Genomic DNA, 19,405 nt, shown 5'->3' on the forward strand with positions numbered 1-19,405 from the left:
AAATGGGAAAGTTAGATGAAAACCTCAAGAGTACAGGTAGTTTGGAAAAGAAGAAACAGGCAGCAGCTTTATGAGGGAACAGTGCTTTTCTTACACCTTGTCGCTATCCACATTAATCACATTTGCAGCAGGCAGCAGCTCTACCTTTTTGTGCAAATACTTTAACAACTGGTTTAAAAAACCGAGCGGGGTAGCTGAGTCCCCAGGTTCGCATAAATGGGGTAATGAACACCTGCGTAACAGGATAGAAAAGCCATAAACACAGTGGTGGAAGTTTTCAGTCCCTCTGCAGCTGGGGTGTTCTGCAGCTTTCTCGGCCCCTCAGGTGCCGGGCAGGGAGGTAGCTGCTCGCTGGGGTCTCTCTGTGGGGCAAGAGGCTCATGGTGCCTCCAAAAGCCTCAGCCTTGCGGTCAGTGACTTTGGTACAGTGCCCCATGCATGAGCTACCCTGAGACTCGCTAGTCAGAAATGCCCATCCCTCAAAAGGAAAAGCTAAGGCTAGTTTGAAAAAAATACTTTCATAGAAAAAACTGTATTAAAGGTCAGAGTTGAAAGACATGCACTGTGAAACAATCAAGAGAAAACATTTTGGTTGATTGAAATTTAAAAAGAGCAGCCCTTATTTTTGGTGGATTTTAATTTAATTTTTGTTCCTGAAATGTAAGTATCGAGAGAGCTATTTTTCCACCCATCCTTAACTTCAACTGGGACATCGTGTTCTGTGAACACCTGGGTGAGATGATTTCATTCAGGTCTGTCCTGCTAGCAAACTCAATTTAAAACAAATCAATCATAAGCATGACCCATACTTATTGCTATATTTTAGCGAGTTATTACTCAGACACCCAGGTATGAGAACGTGCCTCATCAGGGTAGTGCGTCAGCCTTGTGCCAGGGTTGAATTCAGCCCTGAGCTTGCTCCAGCCCAAAGAGGCTGGCCTGGTGGCCGTGGTTTCAGGGACACCTCTGCCTTGTCACTGCTGTGTGGTGTCACTCAGTGCAAGGAAACATGCTTGTTTTTATCATGGGTGGAAACATCTACGGGGGTATTAAAGCACATTGCTCAGCTTGTTTGCAAACAGACCCATCTGCAAGCATGCGTGTATGGGAGTTTCAAGTGGCAAGAATACTGGGGAAATGGCTGTGACCACAGCAGGTGAGAGAAATGACTTTTTCAGACATGCCTCTGGATTTTGGCTGCCCGCTTGCGCACTACGCGAAGGCGGCGGCAGCACCGGTGACGTCAGGGAGGATGTGAGGGGCCGCCTTGCCTGTGCCGAGGCTGTTGCCTGCCTCCAAGCAGAGATAATGAGCATCCCTCACATTAACAACGATTAAACACCACCAAAGCCTATGATAATAACGACTCATGAGGTAAATCCGCCGGAGGCCGGTGTCTGGGTGCTGGACCAGCCGCCGTGGAGCAGGGCCGCGCTCGGTGCCCACGGCCTGAGGCAAGTGGCCTGGTGGGGCGGGGACAGTGAAGCCACTTTGCTTCCTACAGTTTCTCATCCCTGGGGACTTTAAAAATAAGAAGTTAAAAAATAATCCCTGCTTTGCAGAGGGCCTTTGACATCCTGCTTTGCTCTTCTTTGTCCCCCCTTGGATTAATGCCAGAGGAGTTCAAGCTCCTCGTAGCAGCCACTGACCCAGGGCCATCGGCTCTGTGGCCATCATGCCTCAGTCCCCGCCAACAGGGAGCCACGTGGGTGAGGGTGGGCTGTGAAATGACACCTCTGTGCACGAGGTGCGATACCGCGAGGATGTTGCAACCTGTGAAAAAGGAAAACATAAAGGGGCAAAGGAAAAAAACCCACAAAAAACTGTACTCGTTCCTCACTCTTCCTTCAGCGCTGTCTCATGCTGTGCGGAGGCTTCAGAGGTGTGAACACATCCTGTTTACATCTGCCACTGAGACGAGATGCTGAAGGGAGCACACGGCTGAGGAGCAGTCAGAGGCAGTGCCGTGCACAGAAGAAGCTGCCCACAGCAGGAGACGGCCCCGGCATGGAAGCGCTGCCCGTCTACCATGGGGGCATCACCCGTGAGGCTGGGGAGAAGCTGCTGCTGGCAGCGGGCACTGATGGCAGCTACCTGCTGCGGGACAGTGAGAGCATCCCAGGAGTCTACTGCCTCTGTGTGCTGTGAGTGCGGGTGGCTCCGCGCTGCTGCCATCGCCGCTGTGGGGTGCGGGGCAGCTGGGGGCAGTGGGGCTGGGAGTGGGGTGCTGGGAAGGGCTGCTCAGGTGGTACTTGGTTTCCAACCTTCAAATCCAGTGTGGGGTGTTCCCACATAATGGTGACAAAATATGTCCTAATATTACCGTTTGCAGACATGTGTGAGGCTTTTGGCTCCTTCACTTTGATTTAAGACAGAAGGGTGCGTAAGGGTTGTGGCATCCTTTGCAGAGCAAAAAGGAGCAGGTTTTGCCTTGCAGAGCCCATGCTTCCTACCAGCGTAAAACAAAAAGAGAAAGCAGGCCTGGAGCATCTAAGAAGGCTGAGTGAGGTGCCATGGAGAAGAGCCAGGCAACTTGACTTGGGATGGTGTGCGCTGCCTCTTTGTGCTGGATAACCCTCTTGCTTTCTGCCCACTGTCTTCTGCTTCTCTAATGTGTTCATGGGTGTGCTTAGCAACATCCCCAGTGTTCCCTGTCACTGGGAAGGGTAGCATAGATTGCTGTCATCCACAACATGCCTTTATTTTGGGGTGCTCGGTCAGGCTGTGTGTTCTGTGAGCCATCGAACTTAGAGTAAACTACATGTGAAGTACATGAAATACTGATGGGTATCGAACAGAGTGGTAATGTTTCATCAAATAGGGTGAAAGGGGAAAGATCTGATGTGATGGTCTGTCAGAGAGAGGCTAGCGAGGTTTCCCTGAGAGAACTGGGTGACTTTATGGTGAAAGGACCTCATTTCAATGAGGCAATTTAATTACTGTGCTTTTGGCAAAAGCAGAAGTCCGGAGAGGTAATGCTGTACAACGAAGTACCGTTGCATTGGAATAACAAAGAAGTGTCTACCAAGGCTAAACAGGCACTCACGCCTTACTTCAGTAGGAGAAGGAACACAAGAGAAAACCATTTTAGGGCCAGCAAGAAATTAGCTAACAGAGGGCACATTGGTACCTGGCAAAAAAAAAAAAGAAAAGGAAGAAGAGTCAGGTTTTCCCCAAATGTCTTTAATATGTTTCCAACAATATGTAATTAAGCCCTGGGTAAGCATTATTATTCCCCTGTTGTAGACCAGTAAACGGAGGGATCCAAGAAGGTTATAGGCAATCTAAAAATGCGCAATCTTTTTCTCAGGGAAGATCTTTGTGGCAGAAGATGTATTTTTCTTCTCTCATGAAATCCGAAGGTGAACCAAGATAGGCGCTACTGCTAACAAATACCTTAACAGCTAGCTGAGAAATGGGAAATAAGAAATGTCTTGAGTTAAACGAAAATGGAATAGACATAGCAAGAGGTAAGGAGTGCTATGATTCCTGTGATGGGAATGGGCAATAAAAGCAGAATCTCTTTTAAATAACCATCAGAGGAAATGGTGATGTATCTCCTTAACACTCAGAAGTCATTCAGTGCAGGTGAAACACGAAGGCATTAGAGAAAGGGTCAGGCAGAATGTTACAATGCTGAATAAAATATAGAATCCTAAAATTAGTCCACCATTAGTCTAAATCAGGGTGTAGGTATGTAACAAGGTCTTTCATCTGCACACAATCAGTTGGGATTTTTTCCTATATTAGTGGTAATTTATGTCCTTCGGAAGAAATTTCATGAATGAAATAAAATATATAAAATGAAAATAGGAAGAACAGAAAGGATTACTAAATATGAAGCTCTGCAGTCTTTGGAGGAGAAGAAAAGAGACTTCAGTAAGAAACAGAACCCTACCTAATTGTTTCTGGGAATTACGGGCCACTCACATCTTCATATTATGTTGCATTCAAACACATATATGATAAGCAAAGGGGTAAAAGCAAAAATATTACTGGTGGCTGTTATGCAGGCATCTTGTAGAATATAGATCCTTGATAATTTTTTTATAAGGGATATTTTCAATAGCATCTTGGATAAATCCAGGTAAAAAATTAAATGAAAAATGTTATGATGAGAATGATCTCATATAGACAGATGGTGGCTGAAAAATGCTAGAGCTAAGCCTTGATTCCAATACTTCTTAATATTTCAATTCAGAGCATTATGTAAGAAACAGCAGATACAGTAAAGAACATATCACACAATAACTTCGGAGACAGTTATCATAAAGATACCAGGAAATGGTTTCACACTGAAGAGAGCAATGACAGTTTAAAGAAATGTGGGCCATAAACTAGAGAAGTGCTATGACAGGCAAAAGTTTACCAAAGCAGAGCACTTTATTAGAGAGATTGGAGGAGCACATAGGGAGGCATGAGAGATGTAGGTATGTATTCAGTGAAGGATGCTAAGCCTGGCTTTGGCAAAATAAGCCAATGGACCCAAACCCCTCAAATTCAAGTCTGAACATCATGCACAGAGGTGAAGCAAGTGGCAAGCATGTGTGTGCATGAGAGCATTGGTAAAAACTGGGGGAAGCATGCAGTTACTCTATTCACTGTTTAAGAAAAACAAAATGGAAGAAAGGGTAAGTTCTTCTCTGCTTTTTTATGCTTCCTTCTAAATAAATACTGGAAGTTATTAGGAATAACAAAGTTATTAAGAAATTTACATTTAGGTTCAGAATGTGTGCTGAAGGTCACTCTAGGAATACCTAGATAAATCAAGATTATGCAAAACATGTATTTACTGGAAGTACCAAAGTGATCTTTGAAACATGAGAAACAAAGCTGGTCAGCCATTAGATATATTGCAATAAGTACCAGAGCTAAGCAAAAAATTTTATGTTTCCAATGACAATTTCTAACAGAAGTGAAACTGTTATTGCCAGCAATTTTCCTATTGCTCTTAGAATAGAAAAAGAGAAAAATAGTCCAGTTTTCCAAAATCAAAACATGTTCAGGCTGTCTTCTTTCCCTTCTCCCTGCACTTCCCTGGAGAAGTAAAGCAAAACAAATCTAAACCACCCAGCTCCAAAGACCCAAGCCTTCTTAGGATTTTTGGGTTTTTTTCTTTATCATGGCGGAAGAAGGGAGTTGTCAAAATTAAAAGGCATGGTTCTGATGAAAAGAAAATAAAAATTTATCAAAAAAGTCATTAAACAAATATTTGGATGACAATACTGTCATCAGCTTGACCTCACACAGATGACCGCTCTTCACGTTCAGCTCCAGGTACAGTAATTGGCAAGTCCTGCTTAGGTTCAAACAACACTGCCTCTTTCCAAGAAACTGCCTAAATTTTTAATGCCACCACCCCCCCCTCCCCTCCCTTCCCCCCAGAACGGGCACCCCAGAAAGCCCTAACATATTTAGGCAGTCTTTGAGCCTCCTGAGGCACGTAATAAGGGCAGCAGTGTTCACGGTCAGGCTCATTCGCCTTTTCCTTTTCCAATTAAAAAGTGGAGCCCTGACCTTTAAAAAGGAGAAGAGTCAAAGACTTCATGAATCCCTTGTGACTGACACTGATTTTACAGGGCAAGCATAAAAGAGACAGGTAGTAGCATAAAACCTGACCTACAGAGACGGGTAACTGCAGCAGGCAGGCCCCTGTTGTTGGAGCGTTTGGCTAGAAAACTCTGCTTTCTCTCTTCTTTGCTTCTCCTGAAGTATTGCTTTATCTTCCTTGAATGCTGCTCTCCACTGTCCAAAGTCACGATGTGCACATGGCATGCCTGCAAGCCTTCAAAGAGAGAATGTTTTTTTTGGTGTGGCTGTGGCAAAACACAAAGAACCCACTTTCATAAATATTTTAAGACCACAATTAAACTATACATGGAAGATTAGAAAGGTTTTGATTTGCAACAGTGTCCCCCGGGGCTCTTGCAAACAAAGGTGCTGCCTGCAGATTACGGCCAAGGTTTTTAATACCATATACTCCCAAGATCTCAAGATCAAGATCAAGCATTATTAAACTGATAATATATAGTTTAAGGATGTTGTTCATCATGTTTTGAATGTGCCAACAAAGCAGCACAATCTTTTTCTGGAAATTTTTTAGGGTTGCATTGAAAAGCAAGATGATTTTTGCTGTTCCTGAAAACTGGGCCAGAAGAAATGCATATGCTTTAAAAAATGTACACGTTTTACCTGTAAACATGTTAGACACTACATGCAGTATGCCAAGGTTTTAGTATCAAAACCTGATTGTTCCAGGGAGCTTTCTTTACTGGTCCAGTTTCCTCTTTGCTCAATACCCCATTTGACGTTTTTAGCACCCTCAGAAATCCTCTGTGCGCACCGCTCCTAATGAAGTCAATGGGGGACACAGGACACAATAACGGTGGCTAGTTTGAGAAGCAGCCTCTTAAACTGTGCCTGAAAAATGCGTAAATAAAACGCCTGAGAGTGCCAAAAGCACCTCTTTCCTTTACAGATATATGAGCACACATGCAGAAACAAGCAGCTCATGCCTGAGTTGGCAAAGATAAAGCATTTGTAGTTTGGGTCTTAAAATGTATGTACTTGAAAATACTTGGAATGTTAGTAGTTGTTTCAGACCTTTAAGTAAGCTAAACATGACATGCTTGTCAAACTGTATGTTCAGATTATTTGTTTGGAACCAGCCATTCATGTACCGTGCTGCATTCAATTTGTGGAGAATAATCAAAAGCTGGAATAGAGAGCTATTTAGAGCCACTAATGGCAGCAGGGATAGGCTGCAGTCCTATCAGATTTTACGCGTGCTATTTTTTCTGTCACCATAACCACAGAGCACAAGTTCAGGCAACGTGCCGAAACTTTCTGATGCGGCAGATGTATCAGCTGTACAGCGTGAAGGTGTAATACAGGAGCACGAGCCAGCTTCAGCTTAGCATTTCTTTTGTTTCCCATGTAATATTTTTGATAGAAATGGCAGAATAATTGCATTTATTATAGCACTGCACATAATAATCATCATCATCATTTAAAATGTAATTTGGAACAAAAGCTTCTCTCTGAGGAGGAGCCCCTCAATTCAAGGTTGCCGCTGTAAATATCACGCACTATTTTCAGCTTTGAAAAAAGTCATCTACAGCACAATGGTAAATTCTACCGAGGTGAATATTTTAGCTCCCTGCTAATCAGAGTGAGTTTCGTCTATGCTGAGAATAACTTGGCTCATGACCTTCAGATATTCCAATGGCTTTTCTTGGAAGGATTTTAGAAGGCGAGACAGCCTGAACAGTGGGTAACCACTTCGCTAACGAATTTGTATATGACAGGATGGTTACAATCATTAGATAACAGGACCTAGATTAGTTCTACCCTGGTTTTGTAGGATTGAGTTTTGGGGATTTAGTTGAAGCAGTGATTTCAGGTTCAGAGATTTTACGGTCAGACCATTCCTACCTTGCTCTGAGAGAAACAGGAAATCTGAAAATGAGCTACACTGAATTACTCCCAAACAAATTGAGAAATGTTTCACAGAAATATTTCACAGTAACATTTACAGGGCTATTGAGGTGTTTTATCTATTGCAGTTCTTGTGAGTTTTGCTCCTAAAATGATGAAAGAAATTTCACCAGATAACCTTGTTTCATGACTTTTTGCCTTCGTGAGGTACCGTTCTGGAGGACTTAGTAATTCATGAAGCTTAGTTACTGACCCACCATAAAGTAATTTCCTTCTATTTAGCATCTCAGATTTGAATAAATTCTCATTTTATTTCCAAATTTGAAGAATTTCCTCTTTGAGGCATTGCTTTTGGTTGGCATCACCTTGTAGCAGACCAACATAAACCCTCCTCAGAGAGACTACACACTTGCTCTTTAGGTAGATCAGTGGCATTTCTGCTGATGATTAGGAGTGTTCAAGTGGTGAAGATGCTGACAATCTTCCACAAAATTTGTGCATCAAGTCCGAGACATTTCACAAGACTTGACATCCTCTTTCAAGCTTCTGCTAGTTTTAGAAGAGAAAGTCAAGACAATGCATTTGCTGTATAATGCTACAGCATTAGGGCAAGCTAATACTACTTACTGATTTAGTATCATGGGTGAATTTTTGCCACAAGAAGTGTTGGTAGGGGAATCAGTGACAGAAGTGTAAACTCAAGGGGGTTTGTATAGAGCACTGCTGTGAATTAAGCTACAGTAACTCTGTTGGGCTTTTCAGATGTTGTAAACACTGATTTAAACTATTTTATTCGCTCTTGCTGATATAGAACTAGTAGCTTGCACATCATCTCAATGTGAATGCTATTTCTTCAGCTTGGGTTAGCTGATGGGTGGTAATTGCTAAGTTGCTGTACCTTGATTGTATGTCTGAGACCTGAATAAGGCAGGAACCAGGCTGCTTGTCAACCAGAAAATGCAAAATCCAGGACAGAGTGAGGAGCTGTAAGCTGAAATAGGATTTTCTCCTACATTAAATAACAAGACTTTTTGGCCTTTCCATGATTGATAAACCAAGTAGAAATATAACAATTAAAAGGAAAATGAAACGAAAAGGCAGACGTTTAAGTGGACGGCGGCACTGACCATTTAATCCTTTCGGCAGCTGTCAGTTCTGTTGCGTGGGGGAGGCCACGCAGCTCAGGGGTGCCTTGGGCAAGGGAGACCTCCATGAGCGCACACATGGGACGTGGGCTCCCGGGCACTGCTGTGGATTCCCCTGACCTCATGAGTTTTGCCTCTGTGGTAGCCATCTCCCACCTCTGTGGCCACTGTGGTGCTCACGCCATCGCCCACGTTCCCAGCCCAAGGCTGCGCACTGGGATGCTGCCCGAGGTTGGTCCCTCAGACTGGGCTTTCAGGACCTGATCCACAACCTACATCAAACACCTCGGGATAAGGCAAAAGCAGCTGCAACCTGACCTCTCATGCTCATTATGTTATCTGCTGCGTGCCATTGACCCCCCTCACTGAGAAAGTACCGACTCCCCCATGAGCTATCCTGAAGTACTCATCTCCAAAGCACTAGCAGTACTCATCTCCATAGTATTAAGTGGTTTCTAAGCATTATCTCAGTTTATTAGATGAAGAGTGTGTTAATTCCATTTAACATGAGAGAAACTGTGACCCAGCAGTCTCAGGTCTGCAGTACCCTTTAGCTTTGGGTTCCCAATGTGAGGGGCATGGGAATGGATTTTGAGACTATCCAGTGTTGCTCTGTACAGCCTGCTGACTTCACTTGCATTGCTGAGGGCTGTTTCCTTGTTTCATACACCTTCTGCTTCCAAACCATTCATATCTTCCTGGCTTTTTCACCCCTCCAGCATTTGTGCTGCTCCCAGCTCAACCCCCCTCATGCTTCACCTCCACATATCCCCTCCTTACTCATTTAATCTTACTCTCTCCCAGGGGTTCAATTTTCGTTGCTGTTTCCTTGTCCAGCTTACATAGAAATGGGTCCCCTTTTCCTTCCTTCCACATCCACCCCACCCATCCCTATCTTCCTTTTCAAAATGCCCAATCTAAATTATCTTCTGTTTTTTCCCCCTCCTAAGCCAGGCCAGGCAATGCACATACATTGCTTGTGGCCTGAGGTCACGGACACTGCGTAGCTGAGTGCCCATGGTACGGCCAGCCCAGGCACAGTACGGCTACAGCTGCTAACAACCTTTAGAGTGCACCTCTCTTGCAGCCTCGACTTACACCACTGTTTTATCTCGGACACTGAAAGAGATATCCCTTCCTTCAAATAAAATTTATGTCTTACCCTAAAAACTGGGGAAAAAACCCCAAAATTGGAAAATTTTTTTTTAAACATGGGAAAAGCATTGTGTTTCCTAACGTGTCCCCTTTTCTGGCACTTCTGCATTCTCCATCCCTAAATATGGTTGAGGCAAACACCTAAGAAACAAAATTTCAGTCTGAAAGGCTGAAATACGGCAATGTTATATGAAACTGAGTACGGGCAGTATATAATGCTCAGGACCACTGTTTGTAGGCCACACCACTGTCTGGTGCTTAAGCAATATGATAAAGCGAAATTCCAAGGTAAGGTCAGGATGCAAATATACCAGGTAAGAAGAGCTGACTGATACAGTGCAAAGATATCACAAGAGAAAACTATGTAAAGAGGAAGAAATTGATGTCATTTATTGCTGACATGGCTTTACCCTGTCTCTCTGTCTTTCTCCCTTTATATTTGTTTCATTTTGGACCCAGAAATGAATACAAATTAGTTTAATAAAATTTCCCAACTGAGATACAAAACATTTGGAATGATTTTAAAATATACCATGCAGCTGAAATGTCATGGTTAATTTTAATCTGCAGCATGCGGCTAATATCCTCTGGTTATTTCAATGGTGCAGAAGATTGTAATTATTCACCTGTTAAAGTAAATGCGACTTTAACAAGTCTGATCACAGTCAAAAAGGAGGAGTGGAGAGGACAGGTAGACAGATGCTGTCTCAGTATGTCATCCGTGAATGATGCCTTTGTATCTCTTTGGGAGGAATTATCTAGCTATAAAGAAAAAAAGCCTATAATATAAAGTGGTCTGCTTCCTGTAATAGCAACTTTTTTTAGCTTTTCCTTTGACAAAGTTTTCCCAGCAATGAGATTGCAACAGAGACTGTGCTAGTGCAGTGCCCAGCTGGTATGACACATCCTTTGTTACGGACATGAAAAAATAAGTGAGATGACATAAAAAGATCATCAGTGGTGACCAAAGCACGCTTTTGTAAGTGCTAGCCAATATTGTCCTGGCAGCAATGGCTGTTTTCTGCTTCCCCTCATCAGCATTTTGGCATTTTTTGCCTTTGATCAAAAATTTATTGTACCTTGTCCATCAAGCTGTTAATTCACAATTGCTCCCATCCCTTGAGCTCCACTGGCATAAAGAGCTTTGCAATTGTGAGTGAGGCTTGTGGCCGTCCTCGGGCCAGAGGAGGAGATGGGGGAGACCTTTCTTGGGTCTTTGCCTAGGTGTCAAGAGCTGGTCCTCCTCCAAGATATGCTGGTACTCCAGTGTCACTGTAAGAGTGCCCTCTGAAATCCTCTCAGTGGCATGTGTCCACCTCCTGTTGGTTTTGTCCAGCAGACAGAGGCGTTCAGGTCACTGAGAGGGGGACTTGGCCTGCATCCCCCTAGGTAATGGCTTCAAAGCATAAGCTGTGTGAGAGGCCCCAGGTGACTAGCACCCTGCCCAGGCCACATGGTGTTTGGGTTTTGGCTTTAGCTACATGGCCACACCACATATGGGACCACTGTGTCACACTAGGAGCTTTTTTCTGCTATGAATTGAGTAAAATTTAGAAAACTGAGCTGTCCCCTCATGGTTGCTGGGGAATTTCTCATCTCCTGAGACCTACACTCCAGTAAATGCACCTTTCCACCTGCTTTTGCCTGGTGATATGTGTTATCTCTCTGGAAGGTCACGTTCTGTACAATCTCAACTTTAATCTTTGTATTTAATTTTATTTTAAGAACACCTTGGTCTTCCTTCAGTCCACACTGATCTCAGTAATGTTGGGTAGTTTAAATCATAAAAACTTTCTCATGGGAGGCTGTGCCCATGTAGCAGTAAAGAGAACTTGGCTCATCAAAACCATGTCACTCGCACATGGAAGGTAAAAAGCACTTTGAAGTGGTAACCAAGTAGGTTCCTGCTGCTTAACAGAAAATTTTGATAAGATCATATTCGTTGGGCGAGTACATACCAGAAGAGCTGTAATTAATTTGTGGAAACAATGATCCCAATGGAAAGATGGGAAGATCTAGCTGCTCACATGCTTAACAAAATGCATCCTCCTCCTTTTGTACATTTCCTTTGAAGAAGCAGGTGTGGTGGTCCTGGCCATCTCCCGTCTACATAGTGGCTGTGTTTATTGATAGCTTCAAGGCCAACATCAGAGGCTAATGCTGTGTCTTTCAGTTTAAGCACAGTGAACCCCTTCAGGCCTTTCAGTCTCCTCTGGGGAAAAAATGTGCATTTGCCAGGTGAGTGGAGAGCTCTCACTTGTCCCTCGCAAGCCTGTGATAGCAATGCCATACTCCTCCCATTTTCCACGCTGTGTTCAAAGCATCCATGTTCTCAGATTTGTGGTCTTTTTTCTGTATCTCGTGGATTTTTAATCTGAGCTAGCCTTTGTGCTTTCTCTGGTCCTGGTTGAAATATTTTACAGGGGAATTTTTTTGAAAAATGCAGGGTAGGTGTCTATCTTACACCTCACCCTGCCTTGGCTCTGAATATTACTTTATCTGACCTCTATTTTTCAATTTATCCAGCTTAGTAGACCCTTCTGGCAGAGTGCTGAAAGCCATCAGACGTTTTGGAGTCAGGGCAGCACCCCAGCCCCTCAACCACTTCAAGTCATGCAATCTCTTAGGTAGAGGAAAATCATGAAAGAAACAACAGATGGTGGCTTTGCAGACAACTGAGCTGTTTATGGAAAAATCAGATTTTAAAGAGACTGAAGCAGTCGGAATGCTTTGGGACAACCAAGAACAAGCATGGGTAATATGCACAGTGTATTGTTAAAAACAAGAGGCAAGAGTGGGAGATTTAGAGTTTTACATACTGATTCTGTTGCTTTTGAGGCTTGAAAAAAAACACTGGGGAGGTCAAATACCCACTTCAAAGAGAGGGGACAAAATGCCAGGACCTGTCTGGTGTTTCCCAGTACTCTATGGCCTGTAAAATCCTAGTTTCAGTAACTATATATTGGCTGGTGTGCTACATAGGTGCAGGGAAGCCCCTCATGATTTCTAAAAAGAACAGATTAATGTGAACATCAGCCCCTTGTGAAAGGCTGACAGTACAGGCACAGCTCCCAGAGGTTTTAAGAAAGGATGTGATGGAACAAAATTGTCTGAGGGCCCTAATGGGAGACGTTTGATTCCCTGAAAATGAACATATCTAGCGGCTTAGAAGATGTGCTTTTAAGCAACCGGGCTTGAGCTGTGGCCTCAGACACCAGTGACTGCGGTGCCACGGCATGAAGAGGAGAGCAGTGTTGTCCTCCCACGTCCCCCCTCCGCCCGCAGCCACAGCAGGTTGCTCACACCTCTTCCCAAGGGCCCTTTCTGGGCCGGTCCAAATCCCTGACAGACTGCAGCAGCTGAGCTTGCTGGGCAAAGAAGTGGCGTAGCGGCGGCTGATTTCCTCCTTAGGTTTCCATGAAGTGAGCATGGCCGGCCACTTTTCGTGTCCATCTGGTGCCAGGTGGAAAGTCGTGTCCCTGGGGAAAACGCTCCCTTGGTTAACACGAAGAGGTGGATGAAGTCGTGGTGGGATCACGGGGCTGCGTCAGGCTTATTCCCACACACGAGGAGGAGGGCAGTGTCTCTGCTGCTGCACAGGCAGTTTGTCCCCCGGCAGCCCCGATGGGAGGGAACGGCTTGGTGTCTCTGCCTCCGCATTTAATCACAGTGGGAGTTCAGTGGTGGGGGGAGAGCTCACAAATCACGACAGGTATTTTTGCTCCCACTTTGTGGGGTCGCAGCAGTGTGGCAAGAGTTAACAACAGCCTGCCTGGGTAAATTATGTCAGACACCACTTTGCAAAGCTTGCTGTAATGACTTTTTAACAAGAATTTATCCAGGAGCCATGACACGGAGCGTAAGTAATTGCAATCACACGGTATCTGTGTCATTGATGGTTTCTGCTATTTTGTAGTAACTACTATAATACCATGTATAATTGGGAAGAAATATAGTATTTTTCTGCTTTTTAAGAATAAGAATTGATGCTGAAATAGGGAATGGTCCCTAAAATCCTGCTATGTATTCATGTAACTCTGTGTAGTATGAAATACAATCTTTCTTATCTGATTCCATCTAAACTAATGTTGCACCCCACAGAACTACAATTAATTGTTTTCTCCTTCTGAGTTAAATTTTTGGGTATCATCTCTGTAATAATCTACCATGTAAATCCTTCTCTGTGTTGCGTTTGTAAGAGAAACAAGACTGATTCTGGATACAAGTATGTCTTGTGTTATTAGTGTATGACTCCTTATTCTCAAAAGACTCAGATTTAAAAAGAAGGAAGATTCCACACTCTCATAAGTCTTCTTTATCAGTATTTGAGAATTAGAAATGTACAGGCAAGGCAAAGAGTAATTCACCTTGCATTTGTGGGGCTAGCTTTCCAAATAAAGTACACTCATGCTGTTGCTTCTGGGAACAGCTACATTTAAATCAATCGCCATAGAGTAACGCTATCTGCCAATAATACACCTTCTCTTTTTCCAGGGAAGGTATGTCTGGTGTGTTCACTAAAAGTTCACTGAAAAAAAACCCAACCGCTGAGGCAGGAATGAAAGCAAAGTCTCTTAACCTAGAATAACTGTATATTGCTAAACTAAACCTGAATCAGAGCAATCCCTCTCACCCAAAAAGAACCCAGTAGCTTGAACACTGCTTCTGACCTGCGGCGCAGTTTTCTATCTACCTAGAGCCTTTATAAGTGAATTTATTTTAAGGAGAGTTTAGTAGATGAGCTGACTCCCATGTAATAGAGTGTACCCTTTTGAAACCTGACAGTAGAAATAAGTAATAAATACCCGTTGATTTTTTCTTTTTTTCCACAGGCACCAGGGTTACATTTATACCTACAGAGTGTCCAAGACAGAAACTGGGTCCTGGAGTGCTGAGGTGTGTACTTCTCTTTTCTCTCTGAAAATTTCTACATCCTGTGTGACGTTCGTATTGATTTAATGAAATATATTCAAATTATTCATGTTTCTGCATAGTCTGATTTTCATCGAAGGTAATCGATCTTGAGTGTGCCCATCACTAAGATGTCTTGGTGCCACTTCTGACAGTCTTGAAGTCATAAATTAATTCCCTGTTACATTGCAGCTGTTGCATAATGCAATAGTGCATTCTTCTGCATCATTTTATCTGGCAAAAATATTGTGTTTTTAGAATTTGACAAGCACAGTCAGTTCCCTTCTATCCCATGTACCTTTAATGTCAGAATATTTAAGGAAATTCTTTTCAATCTACAGTGTTTTAAAGTTAATTTATCTCCAAATTAATTCATCATTGGTGCAAAACATATATAGGGTAGCCAAAACTTGATACCAAATATATTTTCACCCTTCTGATAAGAAACTGGTAGTTCAAGTGTAGAATAACACCCCTTGCAATACGGACAACTATTTGGGTTGATGGAATTGGGACGCTAACCTGTATTTCTTTTATGAAGGTGTTGTTCTTTGGATGTACTCTGTGTATTAAGTCATAATTAGCTTTCTTTTTGCACATTAATGAACAGTGATTACAAACATTAAACAATTTCTAGTCAGGCGTAATTCCTTGGCCATTATTATAATAGAAGTGGTTGCAGTGCTCTGGAAGACAAGACTGATTCCTGGGGTTACTCAGAAGCAGATTGGGAGTAAAAGTGATTCACATTACTGTGGAGTAAACAATCATCTGTGTCACCCTTAGGAATTGTACCGAGGGAGAATTTGCTCGGTCGTTCCTGTAAGGCATCCTGCAGCTTTGCGCTGCCCAGGCAGGAGGGCTTTCGGGATGGAGCGGGGGTGGTAGCACACCCAGCATGCCAGGGTGAGTGCTGGTGTCTCAGCAAGGATGCCAGGACCCCCAGGGACCTCCACCTATGGAGGATCATGCCCTGAGCGAGGCTGCAGCCTGCTCTGGCCCCAGGTAACGTCAGCATCTGCAGTGAGGTTCTTCTGGTGCTATATAGGTCTGCTACAACTCCTCCCCCATGACCTCCACTGGATTCCTACATACGGGTCTTGGGCTTTTCCTCGCTCTATTTTAGGTAAACCTTATCTGTGTTTCACAGCGTAGGTGTCCTGAAAGCCCGGGACTTGCAATACATCCTCTGCAGGGAAAGGTGCTAGCTACAGACCCATGATACCAACCCTTTCTTTAAGCAAACAGAAACCTTTAAGTAAATGTTGCTCAGCTGTTGCAAACAGCAGCCTAAATCCAACTTATCCCCATGAAATGTGCCTCTAAGGCCAAAGCAGGCTCCAGCTGCAGCTGGTGCCTTCCTTTCTCTGCTTCTTCCCTGTGGCTGGTTGGTCTCTGAGCAAGCTCAGGTCGCACCCATCTTTCAAGGATGAGGCAGGGAAATTAAAACAGTGCTGGTAAAATCCCAGCCAGCGCGAAGCCTCCAGCTGGTGCCAGTGAGGCAGGATTTAGCCCACGACTGCTGGGTGAGACCAGTGTCCCTTGGCTGGTACTATGCTGGCTGGACTTATGCTTGTCCTCCCATGGCTTCAGTAGGGAGGAGTTATTACGGGAATGCCCTGAAGGATTTAACAGAAACATTGGATTTTTGATTAAAAGCAGACACAGTTTCATTTCACAGTGTTTGAAAAGATGCTATCGTAGAAAGATAGAAAAACTCCCACTTTTAATAAATTGGTAACACTTTGCTGCTGCCATTCTGCAAGAGATAAACAGGACTACTCAATGAACTCATAAGCCAGTGCGGAATGCCCAGAAAAAGACTTGCAAAGAAGCTGTAGCCATGCCTGAATTTAGTGGTGTAAGGCCTCCCCCTCCCCAGTAAGTGCCAGGTAGCTGTCTAGATTGTCTTACTGGTCTTCCCAGGCTGGAAGTACCTTATAGATAAACCCCAGGCTGGAGGTTAAATCACTGGCTGCAATAAATCATAAATAGTGAAAGATCACTTGGGAAATTGTCTAAGCACGGCAGGCTCTGGGTTTCTCTTGTAGTGACTAAGAAATCGTCCCTCCTCCAGCCTAGTATCACCACACTGCTGGAAACTGCTTTTAGCGCAGGGAGGCTGCGATGCCCCGGGGAAGGAGGAGCGCAGTGTGGCTCATATTGACTCATTTTAAGTTGGCACATCACGGTGTCCAAGTGAAGGGCTGGCTCCCTCCCTGGGGGTGTGTGTGCATTTCTGAGGACAAGGGGTTCCCACCCCTTGCCTTTCTGTGCCCTGAGCCCGGCACAGACACTTGGCTTCCAGCACCCCCTCTCACCTCTCACCCTTTGGCTTCGCAGACAGCACCGGGGGTCCACCGGAGGCTCTTTCGGAAAATGCACAACCTCATTTTGGCCTTCCAGAAACCCGACCAAGGCATCATAACACCCCTGCGGCACCCAGTTGTCAACCACGCGCAAGTCAAATATCCCCCAGGTACTTGTGGGTCAGAGGGAGCCTCGGCTGCGGCTGAGCAGAGCCCTCCATGGCGGTAGGGATAGAGGGCTTAGACTTGCTTGCATCTTTGACCTGAACTAGCCAGCAGGGTGGCATTGCCAAAAACATGCGCTGACTTCACTACCGTGTGATCGACATGCTGGCACTCAGGCCTGTCGATGTGATGAGTAAATGGATCATGAATATGTATTCCTGAGGTGTCTGTCTGCCCCCCACCCCCCCGCCTTGTAGACACGAACCTTCTGATCTGGCCGTTTTCTTGCAGCGTTCATCTTTCATAGCTTTGTGATTATTTTTCTTAGGGACAAATGAAGGCCATGACTTCCACCTGCAGCCATCATGAGAACGTATTCCCAAGTGTGACGTAACCGTATCGTCCAGTGTCTCCTCTAGTCCGTGCTCTAGAACAGAACAATATATATTTGATAGTTTATACAACTCCATGAGTTTTCTTGTAACATTTGCATAAATGTGTATTTCGTAGAATCTCTAGCTCAAAATTTAGAAGTTTTAAGTTTCAGAATGTTTTGAATGTAGGTTTTTTCTTTTTATTTTTGTAAGAATGGATAAAAAGTATCAACTACTAAATACTGCAATGTCTTTTTTCTCTTTGTACTCTCAAGTACACAATATTTTTCACTTCAAAGTTAGTTCCTAATTAATAATTAGTTACTAATTTTACATTATCTAACTTAGGGCACTTCTTTGCTTTGTTCTGGTTGGCATTTATACAGAAGTGGGCAAGTCCCATTTTAAAGCCTTAGGAAAATAGCTTACATTAAGATGTTCTTGCCTTGGGTAGGCCGCGTGACTGTCATTCACACAGTTCCTAAAGATAGCCCAGAAGTGGCACCATGAGGATCCCTGAGGATCGCCATCTGATTTCCCATCATACAGGCTCTCTGCCCTGTAACTCGGCAGAACTGGCCACCAGTGCCTGGCTGCACAAAATCTGTGCAATCGAAAGCTTAAGCAATGTACTGAGTAACCGAGACCAACCAGTGAAGAGAACATCATCCTTTGCTTTTAGATATTCTCTGTACTTGAAATTAACTACCCCTGCATACAATTTTATAAAATAAATTATTTTTGCATGACAGTTTCTCTGCTTTTCTTTACCTATCCGTGTGTGTTTCCATGCTGCTGCAGGGCTCCTGGAGGAGAGCTTTGAAGCTACAGGACTCGTCCGCTGTGCAGGGTTAGAGCCGGGGTAGCGGAGCACTCCGAGTACATGCCTTTCACACGCAGAGTTTAAGAAGTGTGATGACACTGTCCTGCCTGAATGGGCAGGCAGTAGGAAACACTTTTGAACAGCCTGGATGTCCTACAGCCCTCTTGTTTCAGGAGCTAGTACTGTGTCTGCACTGCAGTCAAAGGGAGGCAGACATGGTCTGGGCTCCCTCTGTGTGGGTTTCTGCCAGGCAGAATCGCGTGAGCACCCGTGAGCTTTGGGTGGGACCCCAGTGGGGGCCCAGCCTGGTCTGTGTGTGCTTGGTCTGCATCTGATCTGGCTGGTAGATCTGTGCCACCGTTAGCCACCCTTCAACCCACAAAAATGGCCCTGACTAGCCAAAAAAGGTGATTCTCCCTCACTCCCTTCCAAAGCACAAGAGTAACAGTGGTTGCAAATGGACTAGAAAAGTATATATTTTTTTTAAAACACAGCTCTAAACATTGCATAGCCACCTTTGGGTTGCGCTGGTTAAATATTTCATACCTATACTTCCAATTTCTTCTACACAGCTTGGAAGGAAAGGAACCGTTTCCTAAGAGGTAAAGAGGCTTTTTGCAGATACACCAGGCTCCGGAGGCTGAGCCAGACCAAATTCCAGCAGACAGGGCCAAGCCGTGGCTCGGTGGCAGGGTGAGAGGCACTGTGGCTGCTTGGGGCTGGCCACGGGCTCGGGGCTTGGGGCGGCTTCCCAAGGCAGCAGCTGCCTCCCCATGAGGATCCCACGAGTGTCTGCATACGGGATACTACCATGGGGCAGCCTCCTTCATCAGCAGTACCTTAAAAAAAGCCCCCCACCCATAATCTACTTAACTGTTGGTATCCTGGAGCCTGCCTTGTTTTCACCTCACTAAAGGCAAGCTGGATATGAGCAGTGACAGAGCTAAATGGGCTGCAAGCGCAGGATTCAGCAAGGTTACGCTGCTCCAAGCAGCATCTGATAAGGCTGGAAGGTTTACTTTTTTTTAATCCTATAAGTGACTCTGTGTGCGTGTAAAAGAGAGAGAGATCGAAAGTGCAAGCCAT

At 44.4% G+C, this 19,405-nt stretch overlaps 1 protein-coding gene across 1 annotated transcript; it reads left to right on the forward strand.

The window, feature by feature from the left end:
• Positions 1 to 1,945: 1,945 nt before the first annotated feature.
• Positions 1,946 to 18,172, forward strand: SH2D1A (SH2 domain containing 1A). The gene is made up of 3 exons (XM_064462728.1): positions 1,946 to 2,144; positions 14,570 to 14,633; positions 16,992 to 18,172. Exons 1-3 carry the CDS (start codon positions 2,008 to 2,010, stop codon positions 17,184 to 17,186), a joined length of 396 nt encoding a protein of 131 aa, XP_064318798.1. The 5' UTR covers positions 1,946 to 2,007; the 3' UTR covers positions 17,187 to 18,172.
• Positions 18,173 to 19,405: the final 1,233 nt, after the last annotated feature.

The sequence above is a fragment of the Phalacrocorax carbo genome, chromosome 11 (genome assembly GCF_963921805.1).
Source record: "Phalacrocorax carbo chromosome 11, bPhaCar2.1, whole genome shotgun sequence".
NCBI lineage: Eukaryota > Metazoa > Chordata > Aves > Suliformes > Phalacrocoracidae > Phalacrocorax > Phalacrocorax carbo.

Coding starts and splice junctions, on each gene's coding strand:
- SH2D1A (XM_064462728.1), top strand. CDS start 2,008: ATGGAAGCGCTGCCCGTCTACCATGGGGGCATCACCCGTGAGGCTGGG. Junction 2,145..14,569: donor GTCTACTGCCTCTGTGTGCT/GTGAGTGCGGGT, acceptor TTTTTTCCACAG/GCACCAGGGTTACATTTATA. Junction 14,634..16,991: donor CTGGGTCCTGGAGTGCTGAG/GTGTGTACTTCT, acceptor TTGGCTTCGCAG/ACAGCACCGGGGGTCCACCG.